General features: G+C 39.8%; 1 protein-coding gene across 1 annotated transcript in view; it reads right to left on the bottom strand.

Annotated features, from left to right (window-relative positions):
- TRPM3 (transient receptor potential cation channel subfamily M member 3) overlaps nucleotides 1–21304 on the bottom strand; it is a 602605-nt gene that overhangs the window by 31461 nt on the left and 549840 nt on the right. The window contains 4 exon segments of the mRNA XM_030566807.1: nucleotides 2156–2284; nucleotides 7459–7599; nucleotides 18237–18404; nucleotides 21055–21283. Of these exon segments, the coding sequence (XP_030422667.1) occupies nucleotides 2156–2284; nucleotides 7459–7599; nucleotides 18237–18404; nucleotides 21055–21283 (667 nt within the window).

Raw genomic sequence — 21304 nt, 5'->3', positions numbered from 1 at the left:
AAGGGAATGAAAGAAGAATAGAAGGGGATCTATGTTATCTTCACTTTAAGCCCCATAGAAAACACATGGCAAACATTCATATTTTATAAAGGCCAAAAGCAAATCTGATGAAGTCCCTGCTATGACATCCTTCATGAATACCGTACACGCTTCTGACTCATCTTTAGATACCTTGTGATCTAGCCAATCAAACTCCATCTGTGATATATTCACAATGTGCTATTTAAAAAAAAATAAATCAAGAGTTATTCATTTGTAAAACAAAACCAAATACATCTTTCTAAAATCCTCTATAAGTGACAAAAAATTGACTGTTCATTTTCCATTTCCCAAACTGAATGATCCAAACTAAAGGGTAAAGGAAGAGAGGTAGAAAGGTGTTTAATAAAAAAAAAAATCTCATTTAAAGAAACTAAAGAAAAGTGTTCCCAAACTATACATAAAAGAGCCAGGGGTCTTTAATGACCACAAGGGCCTTGGTTGTGCATTTCATCCAAAACACTGATGTTACTACTTGAACATATCTTTGGGAGACTGAGTTCCACAGTTGGGAAAATAATGTATAAAATAACTTATTCTGTGAATTTAGCTTCTTTTCTGTTTGCAAAATCATCTGTGAGGAGTTTACAATTTCCCTGAATTTGTATGTCATTTGAAACTATTCACCAAAAAATTTCCATGAATAATTTCTTGCCTTTAGCTTGTTTGCAAGTAATTTGTTTTGAGTATTCTACATTTGGAATTTGAGTACATTTGAGCACAGTCATATGGTCTGTTTTTGCTTCCTGACCTGGTGAGCACAATTCTTAGACAAAGTGTAGTCTAGTTTTCTGTGAATAATCTCCAACCTCCATATAGAACTCTTTTTCCATAAACAGTCTTCCGAAAATGTTTGTGGAAAGTGCACACACAGTTGAAGTGAATGATTGTAAAAATGGAACAAATATTCATAGAAAATATTTAACAGCATTTGTTTTCATCCACTGAATTCTCTGCAATTTGTTATCAGTGCTGCAGAGCCTCCTTGTGGCTGATTGATGGGGTGTGTGCCCACATAATCATTGTCCTATTCCACCATGTTGTAACTCTCTATTCATTTGATTTAAAAGTAAAGCCAAAATTTTTGAACCTGCATTGTGCTTTTAAGTAACTGTTTTAGGATGAATTTTTCACTAGTCCTCAAAAGCACTTAAATAGGTTTGATGGTGGAAATGCAAACATGGATGGCAGATCAAATTCAGTCCAGGGGCACAAATGTAGTCAATGGGAGATACACCTGTTCCCATCAGGGCTGAATTTGGTCTGTGCTCTCATTGCAGAAATAAACCTTTATTAGGCCAAGTGAAAAGGGCACAGCTATAGCTGCAGGGGGATAGGGACAGAAGAGGACAAAACAATTCTGCTTCTCATATAATTATAGAATTTTGAATGCACTCATGAATGATCATCTTTTTTCCTCTAAGTGCTTTCAAATCTTTTGGGAGATGCCTGTCATCAATTGATGTAATTAGTGAACAAACATTCACATAAAGGAGGAGGAACCACCCCCCTCCCCCCAAAAAAATGGGTCACAGTGTTTGGTTATGGATCTGAATGGTCCCAGAACTCAGGATGTTTGGATCCAGAGTCTTGGTTCAGCACATTATGGAGACACAGGACAGCTTCAAACATTGAATGCAGAGCCAAGCTTTCAGACAGTTTGGGGGTATTTAGATGCAGGCCTCTGGTAGGAACCCTCTCTCTAACCTCCTCCACACACACCTAAAAGTAAACAAGCAGCCCCAAAATTCTACTTCAGTGGCCATGCCTATGAGGAACATTGTGAAGAGCCCTAAGAAATCCCACAGAAAGTGGGGCTATGTTAGAAGAAAACTCAGCCTCTGACAATTTCATTAGATTTTGTTTAGAAATCTGAACTTGGAAGTTCCAAGGGGGTTGTAGAAGTGTGGAACAGACTGTTGCTTTTAAAAACAGTAAAATGGAGAAATGTAGCAATAGAAATTTCAACATCCCTTCTTCTTTTCTGGAAAAAAGGAAACTTTGTGATAAGGCCACCTAACAAAATACTCAGAGAAACATAATTCAAACAAATAAAAAAAATGTGAAAAGTATATGTGTTTCCTTTCTGTTTCTGGCTCATCCGGGATAATGTTACCTCTCTCATCTTCTCTATTCCCAGTGTGAAAATATAGGCAATAACTATCCATTCCTGTGTAGAAGGCCAACGATCCATCTTCACTAGCACAATGTAGTTGAATAGCATCAGGTACCCGATGTATGCCAACTGTAATGAAACAAAAATTTCTTTTGACATCAGTAACCACGAACTAATGTTTATACAGCATAGTCAGATCCTCTGAGGTGACTTTAAAACCCTAATTTCAGTTTGCAAAGATCTTCTGTCTGTAAACAGAGATGAGAACATCAGCAGCAGCTATGCAAACTGAATCTGCACACCAAGTGGAAGCTCTAAAATAAATGCTTGGATGTCTCTTCTCCATTGCTACTGCTGCTTCACAAGTATAACCACTCCCATCATTGTTAACACAGCTCATGTGGATCTTCACTATGCCTGATGGGATCAGTCACGGTTCTATGGTTCTCCAGGAGGCCACTATCAAACCTAAACTTCCTAAGTCACCTTTGTGAACATTTCCAATCCATTCCATTTCCCTCCTACCTCTTGCTTTTTACTCACTTGACATTTCTTGTCCACACATACAATCATTCTGACCTAGTTCCTCTACCTCAGACCCACCCTGACCATCTCTCCCTTAATGCACAACCCTTTTAATCTGGATCCCCTGTATCCACGTTGATGTTGTGAGAGATACGGTAATTTCCTGCAACATTCTTGGAAAACCTTATTGTCTTATGTAATACTATGGGCCGGAATTGTATGTAACCTCTCTAGGGGGAAGATGTGCTACAAAGTGTGGAGTTTAAAGGAATATAATGAAATTGTGCCAAAAATAGACTTTTTGGGGAAATAAATGCAAAGTAGATTTCCTGGAAAATCCGTAGGGAGAGGTTAATGCAAATTCCCAGCCTTTTGAAGGTACATCCTCCAGGAGAGGTTAACTGTCTGCTGGTTACTTGTTTCCAGGATTTAGAGATCAAAGACTTGAGCTGTTTAAAGAAAGAGGCTGATCTACCCAGCTGATGTTCTGGTTCTGAATCTGAGACAATTGAGAGCTTATAATCATGGGGAAAATCCAGTTGCATATTTTGAAGGAGTGACACCTACCAGAGCCTAAGACTGGAGTTGGTGCAACCTCTGGTAAGCTTTGTAGCATGTGCATAGGTTATTTAAATTTTTTAATGTCTTCTCTGTAATGCTTTCACCTTAGGAATAAACGTGCTTGCTTATAAAGAGCTGTGTGGTAACTTATGACTGTGGGTAATACATCGGGCATAGCCTCTAGGGAGAAAGCAAAGCAAAAACACTGGTTTCTTAGGCAGTCTGGCTTGCTGGGGATATCATAGTGTAGGCAAGGAACTGTGCAACCTGGAAAAACCCTTGAGGAGGGGGAGAGATATGGGTCTGTGCCCAAAAGAGGTGACAGCTGAGGAGTTAGGAGCCTAGAATGGGTGCTCTTGGTGGACAACAGGGGGGAAATACAGGTGGAGTTATCCTGAACTGTGACTACTACTACCTGCCCTGACTCAGAGTAATACTGCATCTAGCCTGGTCATCATACATACTATTTCTACCACCTTGACCATCTATATCCTTACTGCTCTGGCCTAACTGCTTCTGTTGCTCACCCACCTATCCTCATCTCTTTCCAAGCTTCACAGAACAACTACTCTGGTCCTCTCCCTTCATATTTCTGCTATCTGCTCTATCATCTACAGGGGGTCGAAAAAAGATGGTGGTTTGTTTTTCTTAGTATGTTGTGACACAGGCCGTTTATAAAAAACAAATAAAATAAACGAAGCACCCCTGATCAGCCAGCTAGGAGAAACTATGAACATAAGAATTGCTATACTGGATTAAGCCAACAGTCCATCTAACCCAGTATCCTGTCTTCTAACAGTGGCTGGTGCCAGGTGTTTCAGAAGGAATGAACCGAACAGGGCAATTATCGACTGATTGATCCCTGGTAGATCAGTCCCAACTTCTGGCAGCCAGAGGTATAAGAACATCCAGAGCCTGGGGTAGCGCCCCGACCATCTTGGCTAACAGCCATTGGTGGAACTATCCTCTGAGAACTTATCCAATTATTCTTTGAATCAGTTATACTTTTGGCTTTCCCAGCACCCCGGGCCATACTTTCCACCAGTTGATTATATATAGTGGGAAGAAGTACTTCCCTCTTTTATTTTTAAACCCACTGCTTATTAATTTCATGGTGACCCCTGGTTCTTACCTTATGTGAAGGGGGTCAATAACACTTCCCTATTCCCTTTCTCTACACCCGTCATGATTTTATAGACCTCCATCTTGTATCATCCCTTCATCATCTCTTTCCTAAACTGACCAGTCACAGTCTTCTTAATCTTTTCTCAGGGAGGCTGCTTCATACCACTAATCATTTTTGTTGCCCTTCTCTGTACTTTTTCTACTTCTCATATATCTTGAAATGGGACAACCAGAACTACATGCAGTATTCAAGGTGTGGGCATATCATGGATTTATATAGTTTAATTATGATATTTTCTGTCTTATTACCTATCCCTTTCCTAATGGTTCTTAACACTGTGAGCATTTTTGACTGCTGCTGCACATTGAGCAGATGTTTTCAGAGAACTATGACTCCACAATCTCTTGAATGGCAACAGCTAATTTAGACCCTATCATTTTGTACGTATCATTAGGAATTAGGTTTTCCAATGTCAATCATTTTACATTTATCAACATTGAATTTCATCTCTCATTTTGTTGCCCAGATGCCCAGTTTTGTAACTCTTCAGTTTTCTTTGGACTTAACCATCTTGAGTAATTTTGTATCACCTGCAAACCTTGTCACCTCACTGTATACTTTTTCCTGATCATTTATGAATATGTTGAATAGCACTGGTCCCAGAGATTCTTGGGGACCTGCTATATACCACTCTCCAATGTGAAAACTGGCCATTTATTCCTACCCTTTGTTTTCTGTCTTTGTACCAATTACTGATCCATGGGAAGACCTTCCCTCCTATCCTATTAATGCTTACTTTGCTTAAGAGCCTTTGGTGAGGGAACTTTGGCGACTGACATGGAGTCACTGTGGAGTAATTCTGTGGCAGGGATATTTGACTTTGGTCAGACTTTGCAGTGCTCAGTTCCCTTCTCTTTTCCCTCTGAGTACCTCACTGTTGGAACAACAGCTCTATGACACAGAATATTTTAGGTTAAACTCTTCAGAAACATCTTCAATGCCAGGCATAGAGAGTTAGGCGTGTATTCTGTTAACCCTGAAATCTTATTACAAGTGTTTGTATTTCAGCAAGTAGGTTTCTCTTTCTTTTTATTGTGCCTAAGTCTCTAAGTCTATTCCCTATGCTGTAACAAGGTCAAAAGGAAGCAACATAGTAAGACTGTGTATTTTGGAAGAAACATAGTGCTGACTTCAGTGGCGGTAGATAATGATTAGCACCTAACAGAATTGGGTCCGTAGTTCTGCTCTATTAAATTAGTTCACACAAACAATTTGTTGAAGTGTGCGAAAGCATAAGGCTTGCAGTACTGAGTGCTGGCTTTATTTTCAGTCATTGGCTTGGAAACCACCTAGACAAATTCTTTAAATTGACCATAATTATGAGCACAGGTAAAATCTACCTCTTCTACTTACAACAGGAGGAGAAAATGGACTCATCCCTTCTTTCAGATCTGTATTTGGTGATTAGATTGTTTCTCTAGAGCTAACCTGATCTTCTCAACATGTTGGAAGGAAAGGGAGAGCCAGGTTGACCTATTCTGCGGTCTAGTCCTTTTGAGTCAACAGACGTCCAATTTTAGTGGGACTGGCTGGATTGAAAAAGTTGCTACCTAATTGAAAGAACAGTTTCAAAGTATGATGGGCCTATTCCCCATGCAAAACAACAGAGGGACAGTGTCTTTGAAAGCCAGTTGATCTCACCTCTTGATGTCTTTTTTGAGTTAAAATGTACCTATTAGATAGATCTTGTCTGTTCTTGGCAACTAATCCCACCAGTCCAAGTTGAATTGGGCCCTTTAATGAATGAGTGGCTATTAGTTTTGTAAAAATACAACATCCATTTCAATAGTAACTGTCACAAGATGCTGAGTTTAGCCCACTCCAATATACATTAAGAATGACGGTATTAGAGGTGGACACAGAATAATGGAATGATTTTATATGCCATTCATACTGACAATTGTAGTTGACATGGACACTTTCCCTGCTTGTTGAACCCTGGATACAAAGATGTTGGGGATTTTTTTTGAATAGTTTTTAGGCTATACTTCTTTTTAAAAATGAGTCAGACTGATTTCAGAGCTATTTTAACCCTTACCTGGAAGTTGCTTTTCTTTCATTTTGCAGCATTTCTCATTCAAGTCCAATCAGACAGGCCCCACAGCCTTACTTTGCTCTGGAAAATGAATCTAGCCAAGATCCATTAATAAGTGACCCTGACCTCCCTCAGGACTTAAAATAGTAGAAACAGATCTAAATGAAAATGTAGTCTTGATCTCCCTCTTCCATTTCAGGATTGAAACAGTAGTGTAAGCCAGGACACTCATTTTGCTTACAGTGGAAAGAATTTTCTTGGTAGGAATAATGCACATTGATACTCATCATGATATTGGACTGCTAATGAGCAGTTTTTAGATTCATCAGCTTGATTAACATTTATAAGCTACAGTTCAATAGTATCTTGTTGGATGACACTTGCCAGCTTGGAGTAAGTTACTAGCATATGCTCCTCACCATGGTTTGATCTCTGCTGACAGCAAGCTGTTTGTGTTGCTTATATATGTATCATTAAGGTCTCAGCAGGAAAGCATGATTTTTTTTCAGATCATCTCCCGAAATAGGGAGTTCTTCTTTGTGATTTGCTGATATTGGGGATGGGTTCAGCAGAAGGTAGATCATGAAAATTAGCCAAACAAAACAAGAATGATCTAAGAAAGTACACTGCTGTAGTAGCTGATACCTACTTTATTTAATTATGACCCAGTTATGGAGTCCTTACTCAGGCAAAGCCCCCACTGAATCCAACAACAAATTCAATGGGAGTACTACCTGATGGTGGACTTCAGAATTTGGCTCTATTATTGTAGTACTTAGAGACAGCTGTTAATAAAAATATGTCTACAACATTTACAGGCTCACCCATTTGTCCACGTAAATCACCATTTGTATACGCAAATACTGTGGTTGGATTTGCAAATGCCAGTCTGCTTCCCCAAATGGCATTTGTGAATGTATTAATGGAGGTCCTCTGAAAATTCATGCCAGTACAGACAGATACATGGACAACAGAGTGACATTGAAGATAGCTTACCGTGTAGAACCAAAACTTAACTATGGGTGCATTGTAGAACTCGTATATCTTTCTTCCAAGAGGGATCAGTCTGTGTCTGCTATGAACTTCTTCCTCCTCCTTCTTTCTTGATGATTCTCCATTCCCTCGGCCCAACATTGCCTGTAACAAGAAGGGTAGTTATTTCCTTGTGAACTACGAACTACACCTTAATTGGATCCCACAGGGGGGATTGCCACATTAATTGATTCTCTGATATCTTCATCTTAACATGAGGATCAGATCAGATGACCCATCCCTCTTGGGCCCATGCAGATGCAGGATTCGAACTATTTTGTTTGCAAACAACCACTTTTAGATGGGAAGCTCCAGTTCAGATCATACCAATTGTTCCCTCGTAAGCTGAAGGAGCCACACACTTCAGCAGAACTGTCAATACCAATGTGACTACTGAGCTCCATTCACATGTTGGTTCTGGGACAAGAATAAGATGTGGGAGACATTTCTGCTTTTTGCTATATTGATTTCTCTTCTCCCGACAGTCACTTTCTATTATGTAGCTATGTGCAAAGCAGAGAAGGTTAGAATAGAAGTTGTTATAGGAAAATGATCAGAGGGTTGATACTGGAAGCGAAACGCAAGGAGGAGGAAAGCGGGTGTTGAAGGTTACTGAATAAGAAATAACGAACCTGGCTGTTGTTCATTTTGATTGTTGTATCTTAGGCCACAATCCTGCAGTGATCTCCCTATGGATGCAGAGGCCTGCCCATTGGAGTCCATTGCAGGAATGAGGCTTTAGACTGTAAGCTCCTTGATATAGGGATTGCATCTTCTTCCAGAGTTATTTTCCAGAATGCTGAACACACTTTAGCTGAGGATCTACCACATAATGTAAATTGCCATAGCTCCATTGACTTCAATGACTTGATTTCATTGGTGCTATTACAATTTACACCAGCAAAGGATCTGCTGCTAGGTGTTTTAGAAATAAATACATAAGACATCAATAAATACAATACCAATGGTGACTAAACAACAACAATGGTTGTTGTCTACATGCAGAGCTAGTCTGAAATTCATGCTCAACCTTAGAGAGAGAGAATGATTACAATAAATATTAGTGACTGAATCTTGAATGATTTTATAACCTCTGAAGAACGACATTGTTTTCCTTAAAGAAATAAGGCCAAAAAAAGAGAGAAGTGTCCTCTTGTATTTGTAATACTGACTGTAGAATAGCTCTTTTGTTTTCACTCCCTCTGAATAGGAGACTCTGAGTAGCTGGAATTTTATGAGTTTTCATGCTGTGAGCAAGTTCCCACTCTTACATTTGTTGTGACAGGCACAGATTTTGATACTTCTCCATATAGTGACACCTGCAAGTCAAGTATTTTGATACTATTGTCTTACTTAGGTGGGCTGGGGCATAAGTGGGCTGGTGCTGGCCGGATGCTTTCAGTTAATGTTTCTATAGCACTTTCCTTCTGAAGATTTCAAAGAATTTTAAACATGAATTAATGCAGCCTCAAAACATCCTTGCAAGTATTGCTATTATCCCCGTTTTACAAAGGAGGAAACTAAGACACAGAGAGGTCAAGTGACTTGTCTAAACTCACACAGGATGTCATGGCAGAGATGTTTTCTCCCAATCCAGCATTTGTACTTTAATGACACTGTCCTTCCTTCCTGTATCCTGATTCAGCAAGGCATTTAATTGTGTATGTAATCAGTTGACTTCAGCTGGATTATTTATGTGCTTAAAGTGCCTTGCTGGAAATGCGATATGGCCCACCACCATAATAGCCAAGCAATTCCTAAATATTTAAAAATAAACATTACAATCTCGTTTGTTTGTTTGTGTGTGTATGTAGACTATATTGAGGAGAAAGTCAAGTCAAAAAATGAATTTTACCTTCTGCAGTGGGAGTTGTATTTCTGAGGATAATGACATTACAGTTCTGAGCCATTCTTCCGGGTGCTGAAAATTTTGAAGGTACTTTTGGGAAGATGCAGGTAAACTAAGGTTGAATCCCCTAAACTCTTGATATTATATCCGATGTTTGCTGGGGCACTCCTATATTAAATAACCTCTTGATGACTTTCCTTAATCTATAATATTAATTCATAACATTCATGTTCTTATATTCTATTTCCCTGAATAACCAGATTATTATATTGCTGTAACACCTTTGTCCTTCCTAGGGCTGTCAAGCAAGTAAAAAAAATTAATCGCAATGAATCGCACAGTTAAACAATAATAGAATACTATTTATATAAATATTTTTGTATGTTTTCAACATTTTCAAATATATTGATTTCAATTACAACATAGAATATGAAATATATAGTGCTAACTTTATATTTATTTTTATTATAAATATTTGCACTGTAAAAATAAAGTATTTTTCAATTCACTTAATACTAGTACTGTTGTGCAATCTCTTATCATGAAAGTTGAACTCACAAATGTAGAATTATGTATAAAAATAACTGCATCCAAAAGTAAAACAACGTAAAACTTTAGCACCTACAAGTCCACTCAATCCTATTTCTTGCTCAACCAATCGCTCAGACAAACAAGTTTGTTTACATTTGCAGGAGATAATACTGCCCTCTTATTGTTTACAATGTCACCTGAAAGTGAGAACAGGCATTCGCATGGCATTGTTTTAGCGGAGTTGCAAGATATTTACACTCCAGATGCATTAATGCTTCATATGTCCCTCCATGCTTCAACCACCGTTCCAGAGGACATGCATCCATGCTAATGATGGGTTCTGCTTGATAACAATCCAAAGCAGTGCAGACTAACGCATGTCCATTTTCATCATCTGAGTCAGATGCGGACAGCAGAAGGTTGATTTTCTTTTTTGGTGGTTTGGGTTCTGTAGTTTCTGCATCAGAGTGTTGCTCTTTTAAGACTTCTGAAAGCATGCTCCTTACCCCTCCCAATCAGACTTTGGAAGGCACTTCTTAAATCTTGGGTTGAGTGCTGTAGCTTTTTTTAGAAATCTCACATTGTACCTTCTTTGCGTTTTGTCAAATCTGCAGTGAAAAAGTGTTCTTAAAACAAACAACATGCTGGGTCATCATCCGAGACTGCTATAACATGAAATATATGGCAGAATGCGGGTTAAACACAGAGCAGGAAACATACAATTCTCCTCAAGGAGTTCAGTCACAAATTTAATTAATGCATTTTTTTTAAACGAGCGTCATCAGCATGGAAGCACGTCCTCTGAAATGGTGGCCAAAGCATGAAGGGGCATATGAATGTTTAGAATATTTGGCACATAAATACCTTGCAATGATGGCTACAAAAGTGCAGTGCGAACGTCTGTTCTCACTTTCAGGTAACACTGTAAATAAGAAGTGGGCAGCAGTATCTCTTGTAAATACAGACAAACAAGTTTGTTGATATTTTAGCGATTGGCAGAATAAGAAGTAGGACTGAGTGGACTTGTAGGCTCTAAAGTTTTACATTGTTTTGTTTGAGTGCAGTTATGTAACAAAAAATCTACATTTGTAAGTTGTGCTTTCATGATAAAGAGATTGCACTATGGTACTTGTATGAGGTGAATTCAAAACTACTATTTCTTTAGTTTATAATTTTTCAGTGCAAATATTTGTAATAAAATAGCAGAGTACTATACACTTTGTATTCTGCGTTGTACTTGAAATCAATATATCTGAAAATGTGGAAAAACATCCAAAATATTTAATAAATTTCAATTGGTATTCTATTGTTTAACAGTGTGATTAAAACTGTGATTAATCACAATTAATTTTTTAAATTGTCATTAATTTTTTTGAGTAATCACAAGTTAACTGCTATTATATTGACAACCCTAGTCCTTTTTCTTCCCATGCTGTTCAGACTGTTTGACACCCCATATTATTGTGTCGTATCTATAATTGAGCATGCAAGTTCTTATGGGCAGGCCCTGTACCTTGCGATATCTTCTGGGAAGACTTTCCTACATTTTTTGGCCTTATTAAAGAATAAATTATAACAATTCAATCAAGGCATGAACCTATGTACTTATTTCTGTCTGTCTAGATATTTATAGGGTACTTAGTGTTAAGGTATCTAAGTTTTTGCTGCCATTTGTAGCATTTACACTTTATTTGATTCATGTTAGTCTTCTCACTGTTTTTGCTATTTGACATGTGGTTGCTCAGTTTCTTGTATTTGACTGAGTACCTGCTAACTGTAAGTCTCTATAGAAAAAGAACAAAGATCTAAGACTCAAGGACAGAGTAGAAGTGAGTCTTTTCTCTCCCTCTTAAAACTGCACTCCATCTTAGAAGAGTTATTTATCCATTAGCTCATTGTGTCTATCCCAGATGCTACCAGCATTACCAAATATGTTTAAAACAACTGATATTAAATATTAACACAGGGCACCCAACTTAGACTCAAAAAATAAGTCACAAGAAGTTTGGGTGAGACACAGTAGCAGAATAAAAGGAGGAAGTGGTTAATGAACAAAGGAAAATGGTAGCAGGATTCACTTTAGCTAAGCAGACTGACTCACTCCTTGCAGACTCTATCTGCAGCATTCATTGAATGTAATAATACTAATAGAGACTGTTAACTCTTCCCATTACAAAAGGCAACTTGCCCAAGGGACAGAGTTATTTCCCAGGTCATGAGAGAGGATGGTTTTTTGCATGTGATTTGAGATGCTCTGAACATCTTCCTGCCTGAGAAAATCATTTGTCTGCTCACTTTCCTCTGCCTCCTGAGTGTTTATAGGGAAAACTGATATCTGGTGCTACACAAACCTGCAGTGCCTATCCTGGGGGCTTCTAGCTCTGTTGCCTGGTTGTGCTCAAGAGTTCTGAGGGAGAGGTGAAAAAGGGCTTTGGCAGATTTAACTAAGGCACTGGGCAGTGTTTCAGGGCGGGTGATTGTAACAGATTCCAAACCCTTCACAGTTTCATAAACGTGACTCTGAATGGTCCTGTACTCCCCCAGCAGTCAATGTGATAAGGTTCCGTTCAGTACCTTGCTTTAGGTTCATTTCTTATTTCACTATTGCTGCTTTATTGCCTAGTTATTCTTGTTTTCTTGTGGATAATGATGCTGGGGTTAAACATGTTACAGTCATTTCAAAATAACCATCTACCACAGAGCCACCCTCCCCCACATTGCAGATGGGGAATAGCTTTAAAACTGCTAGGGATTAGGCTTAGCCTAATGTCCCAGGATGTTAATTTCATGATGGTATTAACAAATCTGAAAAGCCTTCCCATTAAAGAGCCTGAGTCAATGGACAGTTTGCACTGTGCTCTTGCAAACAATGAATGTGAACAAATGTGTCTATTTCTGAGGGGAAGAAGAAGGTAGGAGAAGCAGTGAGACAACACTGAAACTGTTTGGTGTAAATGGCATCTCATTTTCTAATGTAAAACTTTGCCTGTGGTTTGCCATGAGTCAGTCAGGGTAGCCCTGACTTCAAGGCAACATGCACAGTGCAGTATATCTGCAGCATCCTCATTACTTGCTTTCCCTTTGGCCTGCAGTTCTATGTTGTGTGCTACATGTATATTATTGAGTGGGACATGGGGATTTTGTGAGCAGGGTTCTGGGTTTTTTTAGACATGTTTCTTTATTTCATTGTAATTATGTTTAGAGTTGTTTCGGCAACAAGAAACATTTGGCTTGTGCACTTACAAATTAAAATATGTTTTTTAGTAGTAGCAGTATATACTGTGCATTTGTTTTATAACAGGAATTTTGGTCCCACTAAATATGAGCTTAGGCTTTTCAGAACTCATCCTTAGTGAAATGCACACGCTATTTACAAACTTGAGTATCTACAAACTGGTGAGGAAAAATGGAACATAGCTCACTGAATATCCATCTACGTGCACGCGTGTGCACATATACACACAATCATCTCCACAATTCAGAGGGAATTGATGACCATGTGATAACAGTGCTTGGTTGGAATGGATGCTTTCATTGTTTCTCAGACAAAAATAGCTAAAAACCCCAGAGATGTAAGCATGTAAAAAACAGCTTTTGCATATGCTCAGTAGTTCCTTTTCCTGAACACTGAGAACACAAGTTTTCTAGACCCTGATCTATACTAACTGCAGCTCTATGTGCTCAATTCTGCAGCATCTGCTGAACATTGTTGAAAGAAATAAGCAGAGCCAAAGCATTAGTGCTGGGCATATGTCTACACAGCATTTTGGAGCAAGCCCCCCAGGTTAGGTCAAGAGACTTATAGATTTTAAGGCCAGAAGGGATCGTTATGATTATCTAGTCTGACCTCCTGTATAACACAGACCATACATATCGTTTTGGGGAAGTTCTTCCTAGAGCAGATCATATAGAAAAACATGCAATCTTGATTTAAAAAATGGTCAGTGATGGGCCAGTGGGCTTGCACTAGCACTCTAAAAATAACTGTGCAGACAGCACTTTGAAGCTGTGGAGTTTAATGGGAGGGGTGAGCTTCAAAGCCCAAGCTCCAGCCCAAGCTGAAAGTCCAAAGCTCTGCCTATACAGTTATTTTTAGCACACTAGTGTGATCCCCGCCAGCCCATCTTTTGACTTGGCCTATGAAGTTTGCTCCAAAATGCAGCGTAAGACTTACCCTTAGTGTTTGCTCAGCAACTGTACAGAGAGGTTTCCACAGTGTGCAGAAATGTTCTGCAATTAGGGTGAAATTCATCTTTGTACAAGAAACCAGCATGGGCTAATGCACTACCTAAGTCCCCAAATTATGGCTTTTACATGAGACATAAGTGGTGCATATCCCTTGTGCTGGTTCTCTGCACCGGGGCAAATTTCATCTATAGTGCTTAGCAATGTGAGCAAGCCTATATATTCACCCTGAACTGAGTTATGGGGAGCGAGCAGAAGTGTATGAGCGGGGGTGAATTAAGGCCTGGCCAGGGCAAAGGTGTTAAGTTCAGCTCAGTGACCCCCCTTTAGCATTTTCAGCTGCTCCTATTGCTTGCCAGTAACAGCAGTTTACTCAAGTCAGATTAAGAGTTGCTGACAGCAGGGAGGATAGACACAGAAATGAGTCCAGGGGTTGTGGGAAAACAATTTCCCTTACAGACAGCCATTCAGTGTTTCCTGGCACAAAGAGGCAACCATTTTTTTGCCAACCTTTCCTGGACACTGTGCTCATTTTCCCCAGTTCACTCGGTCTTTATCATGAGTAAGGAAAAAAACAGTCAAAACTGCCCTATCTCACAGCTCTCATCTGTACCACTGCAGCGCTGACCCCATGGAGAAGCAACTTTCAAAGCTTTGTAGCTTTAGGGTTTCAGTCTGTATTTTTTTTTTTTTAGTTCCAGAAAGAGCCTGAATCATTTCACATCCAAAAAGCTAACTTACTTGAGATTTTTTTGAAAAGGGGAATGTCCTAAGCCCAAACATGTTTCTTTTATTTGCACTCTTACTACTTGTAGAGAGGCAGACTCTTTATTTGATGTGGAAAATTAGAACTAAACAAAGAAAATACTGAAAAAATGACTGTGATGTGGTATGTTGCTCCCGAAAATAAGACTGTCCGTGGAAGAGTTAGACTCCTGTAGATTTTAGTCTCCTGCCACTTCTCCCCCCATGCATTAATTCTTCAAATTTAAGTATTAAGGATTAGTGAGTGAAAGTTCCATGCACAAATCCTATGACTTGTTAACCCTTTTTGTGCTGGGGTTGCAATGATGAAAGAGGGGCTCTAGCAAATGCATTCTTGTGAGCATGTTATATCAGGAAATCCTGTTGCCTATCACCAAAGCGTTAATGGAATTTGTGCCTGGCACTCCCATGCATCTGTTAGAAATTTAAAAAGCAAAAATAAATAACGAGTAATTTACAATGTATAAATTCAGCATTCTAGTGACATGTACTATGGATGATAACATAGGGCTTGTCTATTGGATAGGCTAATGGACATTATGAGGGTGTGATTTCTTAGGCACAGCAATGTGTTGTGCATTAATTGGTCTGTATGGACCCTACTGGTGCATACTAAAGGTTCCCTAATGAAATACTGTTTCAAATTACACTACATTAAAGCACACTAGGGAACCTTTAGTGTGCACTAGCAGGGTGCAACACATTAGAAATCACACTCCTGTATTGTGCACTGCCACAGCATGTACACAAGCCCTCAATTTACCTCTCCTGATATAACTGTCCCTCTGGGTACTACCAAACAAAAAACTGTTAAAAAGCAGTGTAAACACATACAGACATGCCGAGTCATACACACTGGCTTTATTTCCCTGCTTTTGCACCTTGTATGGTCATTTACTCCTGTGCAGAACAAGTGCAGATTGGATGGAAAATGCTATCAGATCAGAATGGCAGTGACTTACACCCGCTTTGCATAAGTGTAAGCCATGGCGGTAACACAATCCTTTTTGTGCATCACAGGGTGGTGATAAAATCCCCCGTCCTCTGGGGCAGCACAGAAAACATAGAACACATTCTATTCTGTAATAATCAATTCACAGAGTTGTACTACTAGCCATTTAAAAAAAGGAGGGCAACTTTATATTCAAGATACACTTATAAAGAACTAATAGACATTATAAGCATTCTGTAGACCTGAGTGGTGTGTGTTGTGGACAGTGATAAGACCATAGATGGTGTTGTAGATGGTTACATGTTATGGTTATAAGCAACTTGTTGGACTCTGTAACAATTGATTAACCATTTATGAAAACATCTGTTAATAATGTATTACTCTCATAAACGGTTTAAAATGTACTCTAAATATCAAGTGTGACCAAAAAAAGGTCTTCATGAAAGAGCTTTTTGAGTAATCCTTCTGGGGTCCTCCTGTCCCAGGGGTGAAGCAGTTCAGATAAAATAAGAACCAATGCATAACTTTCACCCAAAATTTAAACCAAACTATTTTTCATAATTAGAAAATGTCACTTGTTGTGAAGCCTGGGAAAGGACTAGATATAACAGCCTCCTGACAGGGATGCTGTCTTGCTTCTGAAACTATCCAGAAAGGTCCCAGTCTCTGCAAATCTCCTACATCTCCACTGTGGGTCCCAGCAGCTTGCCTGCTGTTGATTGATGCAAAATTAATTAGTTGGGTGTTCTATAACTCACAACTCAAGGATATATAAAAAACATTTGAATTCAGCAGCAGAGGGCCCAAGACCATATTACAAGAGCTGCTCAACTCCATGGGATCAGCTGGGTCCCGCTGCTCCTGCTTTTTGTAGAGAAAGCTATAGTCAATTAATTCTCCCTGAATTGGGTTATCAGTGGTGTGCGTGCTGCATATCAGGGAGTAAGGGGGCAGGGTCAGTAAAAGGGGAGAGCCATAGGACTGTCAGAAGGCTGAGAGGAGAGAGGAAGGAAAGCTTAAATCCTAAGGCCTGCAGACAAGAATATATCATTCAGAGTATAGTGCTTTTGTAGTGGTAATCAGAAAGTTTTTAAAGGGAAATGAGTATTGGAGACAAGAAACAGAGAGCCAGGATGTTCACAGAGAGATCATGGTATTTATCTCATTGCCATATTTTACCCAATGCCATAAACATGGCACTGTGTAAAGCACTTATTGGATTTGAATAAGCACTTCATGAATTGAGCAGAAGCCAGCAATAATGAATTGTAATTAGTAGCTAATGAGTGGAAAACAGCCCATCAAATGCTATGCTGGCATCTGGTCTTTTCCAATGGCCAGGTTCTTGCCTGCAAATAGGTCCTGTAGGCAGGTCTTGTGGACCGGTTCTTCCGCTTGCCTGCATATTGGGTCCTGTAGGCAGGTCCTTCTGCCTGCCTGCAGATGGGGTCCTGGGGGCAGCGCCTGCTGTTTGCCTGTGGGAAATAGGCTGTTTTTTAAAAAAAATTAACCAGAAAGAACCCTTTTCTTTTTTACTGATGTGTCTCAGTTGCATCTTGGCCCTGGAGGACCAGGGTGGATTTAAAGCCCTTCAAAGCTTTCTGATGATGGGATTTGCAATTTTTCCCCTACCTTGGCCAAATAAAAAATACCCATGAAGCTTGATACAAACAAGGAACTATGGAGATTTGTCTAATTGGAATTTCAATGGTTCGAGTCATTTTGTGGTATGAATTATTCATTCAGGATTATACTGTGCAATTCTAACATTTTAAATTAAGCAAATAAAATATTCATTATAAAAAAACAGAAGAACACAATCAAATGTAACCCCCTCCCACAGAACTCCTGTTATTATCCAGGGCTAGATTGTGCAATCCTTTCTAAGTACTTCCACATGTGTACTAGTAAGTAACCACCAATGTGAGAAAGCATTGAGTGAGGGACTCAAAGAGGTGAAATTCTGATTAGATAGATTTCCATATCTTAGCAGTAGACATACCAGTACACTAATTTCTGCTAAACGAGAACAGATAAAAGGAAAAAACCTCCAGTCCCCATCCAAGCTTTGGGAACTTCCATTCTCTCTGCCTTCTGAACGCATGAAAGACTAGTGCTCAGTCTCATCCAGGCTACTCATCCTAACATTCTTGGGTGTGTTCTGAATCCTGCAAGTCTGTTACATTTAGTTCAGACAATGCCACGTTGCTGTTGGTCCATACATGACGTCACATCACAATGTGATGAGGCAGTATTGTCATGCACTGAGGCAATGTCAGGACTCAAAGAGGCAAATTTGGCGATTCAGCATTGCAACACAAGTATTGAGTCCCACCGAGGAAAGAGGATTTTTGGAGGCATTTATCCACTAAACTTGGACATTCTAGTCTGCAGTTCCTGTAGAGGTTGGAATAGTAAATTGACAGAACTTAGGCTGGCTTTTGTATTATTTGCCCTTACTGTGAGTTCCATGTCCTCCTCTTCCTTTTCCTTTACAGGTTTTTCTGATTCCTCTGGCTCCTTCTCTTGTAGATGGATCTCATGGGCCTGAGACATGTAAGGCATGTCATCTTTGTTCTTGAACTCCAAGCTGAGAATTGAAGGAGGAAGTAGAATTCCTAGAATTACCTAAAGCAATGATAATGATAATAATAATAATAATCTCAATTAACAGGTTATGATTATGGTGGTAGCTTAGTATCAAATGGAACAAGCCCCTGGGGAATCTGGGAATCAAACTTTCCAGTGTGTAAATTTCAATGGCACCTGGAAATCTGTCATTTGAGATTATGTTTACTGAGAACTGTAGGGAAACTAAGCATAGCATGCCTTGCAATGTTAATAGAAGTTATATGGCTAACTCATTGTGCTGAATAATTTATTATTCATATAACCCTAAATTGCTCATCTCATACATATTGTTACAAGCTAGAACACTACAAAATATTACCATACTAGGTAGTAGGCAGAACCACAGAAGCATTGAACCTTGAACCTGAAAAATTTTGCACATTGCACAGTAGAGTGTTCCAGTGTTAATGTGAGACACAAGAAATATTAGGCAATAGACATAGTTCTCTGCAGTAAGTGTTAGCCGTGTCTACAGTACAGAGCCTGTGCTGGCATAGCTATGCTGGTAGAGCCCACTAGTGGAGACACAGCATAAACCAACAGAAGGAGTTTAGCCAGGATGGTAATATTGCCTCCCCAGAAGACATTAGCTATGCCAATGAAAGCACTCCTCAGTTGGCATAGTTACATCTACACTGGGAAGGTTATTGACTTAGCTTTATGTTGGGTATGGGTGTGATATTTTTGACACATCTAGGTCAACACAACTTAATAGTGTAGATCAGGGCTTAGTAAGTTCCCTGTGGTCCCTTACTTGGAAGTGCATAGGGTAGAATAGGTCAGGACAATGGCATGAGTGAGTCTGAGGAGACAGACTTAAAAGTATGCAACTTATGTGCTTAGGTATTCACTCCTGTAACTTGGCAGCACTGCTCCCATCAATGTGAGCTCATATTCTCCTGTATTCGCTATCTTGCGCTGCACATCCATTTTACGTTCTTCTTATACATGCAACACACTACACCTGGGTTGTGTGGGATCACCCATCGTGGTTTAGGCCCATTTGTAACCACACACACACCAAAGCTTGATTTTTGCCAGCACTTCATGGAAAAATCATTTTATACATCTCTCCAACAAATTTAACTCCAGTAATGCCAATGAAATTATGTAGTAGGCCTGTTGGCATATGTGAGGAGAGTATATTTCCAACCCATGAGGGAGAACATTACTGCTTTGTCTACTGATGCTTACTAGTGCATTGCAGAGGTCAATCCAGGTCTCTGGACTGGACTCTGGAGTTGCCCTCCTTTTAAAGTACCCCCCCCCCAGTGCTGCCATATACTCCATTAAGGTGCATGACAAAGTCTATGCTGTTCTCTCTTTTGCCTAAAGAGAGTTGCTTCAGGGAGGGACAGTTAAAGGATAAAACTTTATGGAATAAAGCAGAATAAATAGAGTGAACAATAAACTGTGTGTGGACAGTTGGGAGGAGCTGCTGTTGGAACAAACCAAAAGGAAAATGGAATTTATCACCCTGAGGTAATTATTATGCAAAGGATAGGGCCAGGGGTCTGCTGTGTGGCTGAAGAGAGACATGCTGTAAAGGACAAGGCATAGGAGGGAAAATGGATAGATCCACTACACTACAGTAAGCAAGATCTACTGAGTAATAAACAACTGGAACATCTCAAAAGTCAGGTTTGCAAGAGGGTCAGGCCCCCCAGGAAGAGCAAGGGGATCCGGGCAAAGATGGATTCAGAAAACATGGCTAAGAGGGAGGACTTTCCAAAATGAAAGAACATGTCCTAGTTTTAGAAAGAAAGGTACTCATGCAGAGCTCTGAAACAAGTGAGATAAGAATCTTAATAGCCACTGACACTCATTTGTTACTGACAGTGCATTAGTTCCAGTGTGATAATGATATATTTATATTTGTGCTGTTCATAATTATTTTCTCAGATACATGCTTTTGCAGCACAATAGAACAGCCAGAGCAAGTGTCGATTTTCACATGTAAACCTGATACAGGCGAGGGAATGCCCCTGTCAGGGAATATCACCACAAAACAATTTAAAATGGCAATTCTTGGTCTGACTAGTGAATACTGTGCTGAAGGTGAATGCACCACAGCTCAGTTCCTCTTGGACAGAAATGCCTGTCAGGAAACTCCACTCTCTCTGGCTATTTTGCCAGAGAAATTCAGTATTAAATGGGCTTGATTGAATTATCCTCCACATCCCCTAGGGGTGGTCTGTCCAGGTTAGATCGGAGGCAGCTTGACCTGGGATTGCAAGAGTATTTGCACTGCTGCTGCATTTGCTTGTTCTGAGGATCATTCTCCAGGGTTGTCAATTCAGCACCTTTCACTAGTAATAAATTCATTCACACACCCTTTTAATTTATTAACTGATTTTTTTTTTAAATACGGCCAAACCCTGAAGTCTTCAGTTAGGGAGAAATCCTGAAGCCCTTGCTCAGTCTTTATGCCAGTAACTGTCCTATTGATCTTGGAGAGTTTTGACCAAGGACTGAGTAAGGCACTCAGGATTTCGGCCAGCAGGGATGAGCACTGTGTCATGTCACTATAAATAACACAGGACCAGCAATTAGTTAATTAGTACATCTAGTTGTAGCTGATTTGGTGTCAGCCCCCTTGCCATCCCTTAGAGCTCTTGCTCTTAACTGATACTAAGGCAGTGCTGACCTTTAGACCTGAATTTTTGCGCATCCGGAGCCGGCCCATCCACATGTCTGTGAGCAGCATTTGGCTGCAAGTGTGAGCAATGAAATCTCGGTGCTTGGCTGCCACCGCAAGCTGCAGGCACGTGGCATTACTCCAGTTCTTCAGCTCGTAGGTCAGCAGTTTCATTGCCAGCTGCTCATCCTGCTTGTACGATTGGTCCAACAGCTCCACCGCCAGCTGGCCAAAATCCCTGCAACAGAGGACATTCTCA

Source organism: Gopherus evgoodei, chromosome 6 (assembly GCF_007399415.2).
Source record: "Gopherus evgoodei ecotype Sinaloan lineage chromosome 6, rGopEvg1_v1.p, whole genome shotgun sequence".
NCBI classification, from domain to species: Eukaryota; Metazoa; Chordata; order Testudines; family Testudinidae; genus Gopherus; species Gopherus evgoodei.
Note: the sequence above shows the minus strand (reverse complement) of the source record. Positions and strands in the feature narration are given on the sequence as shown.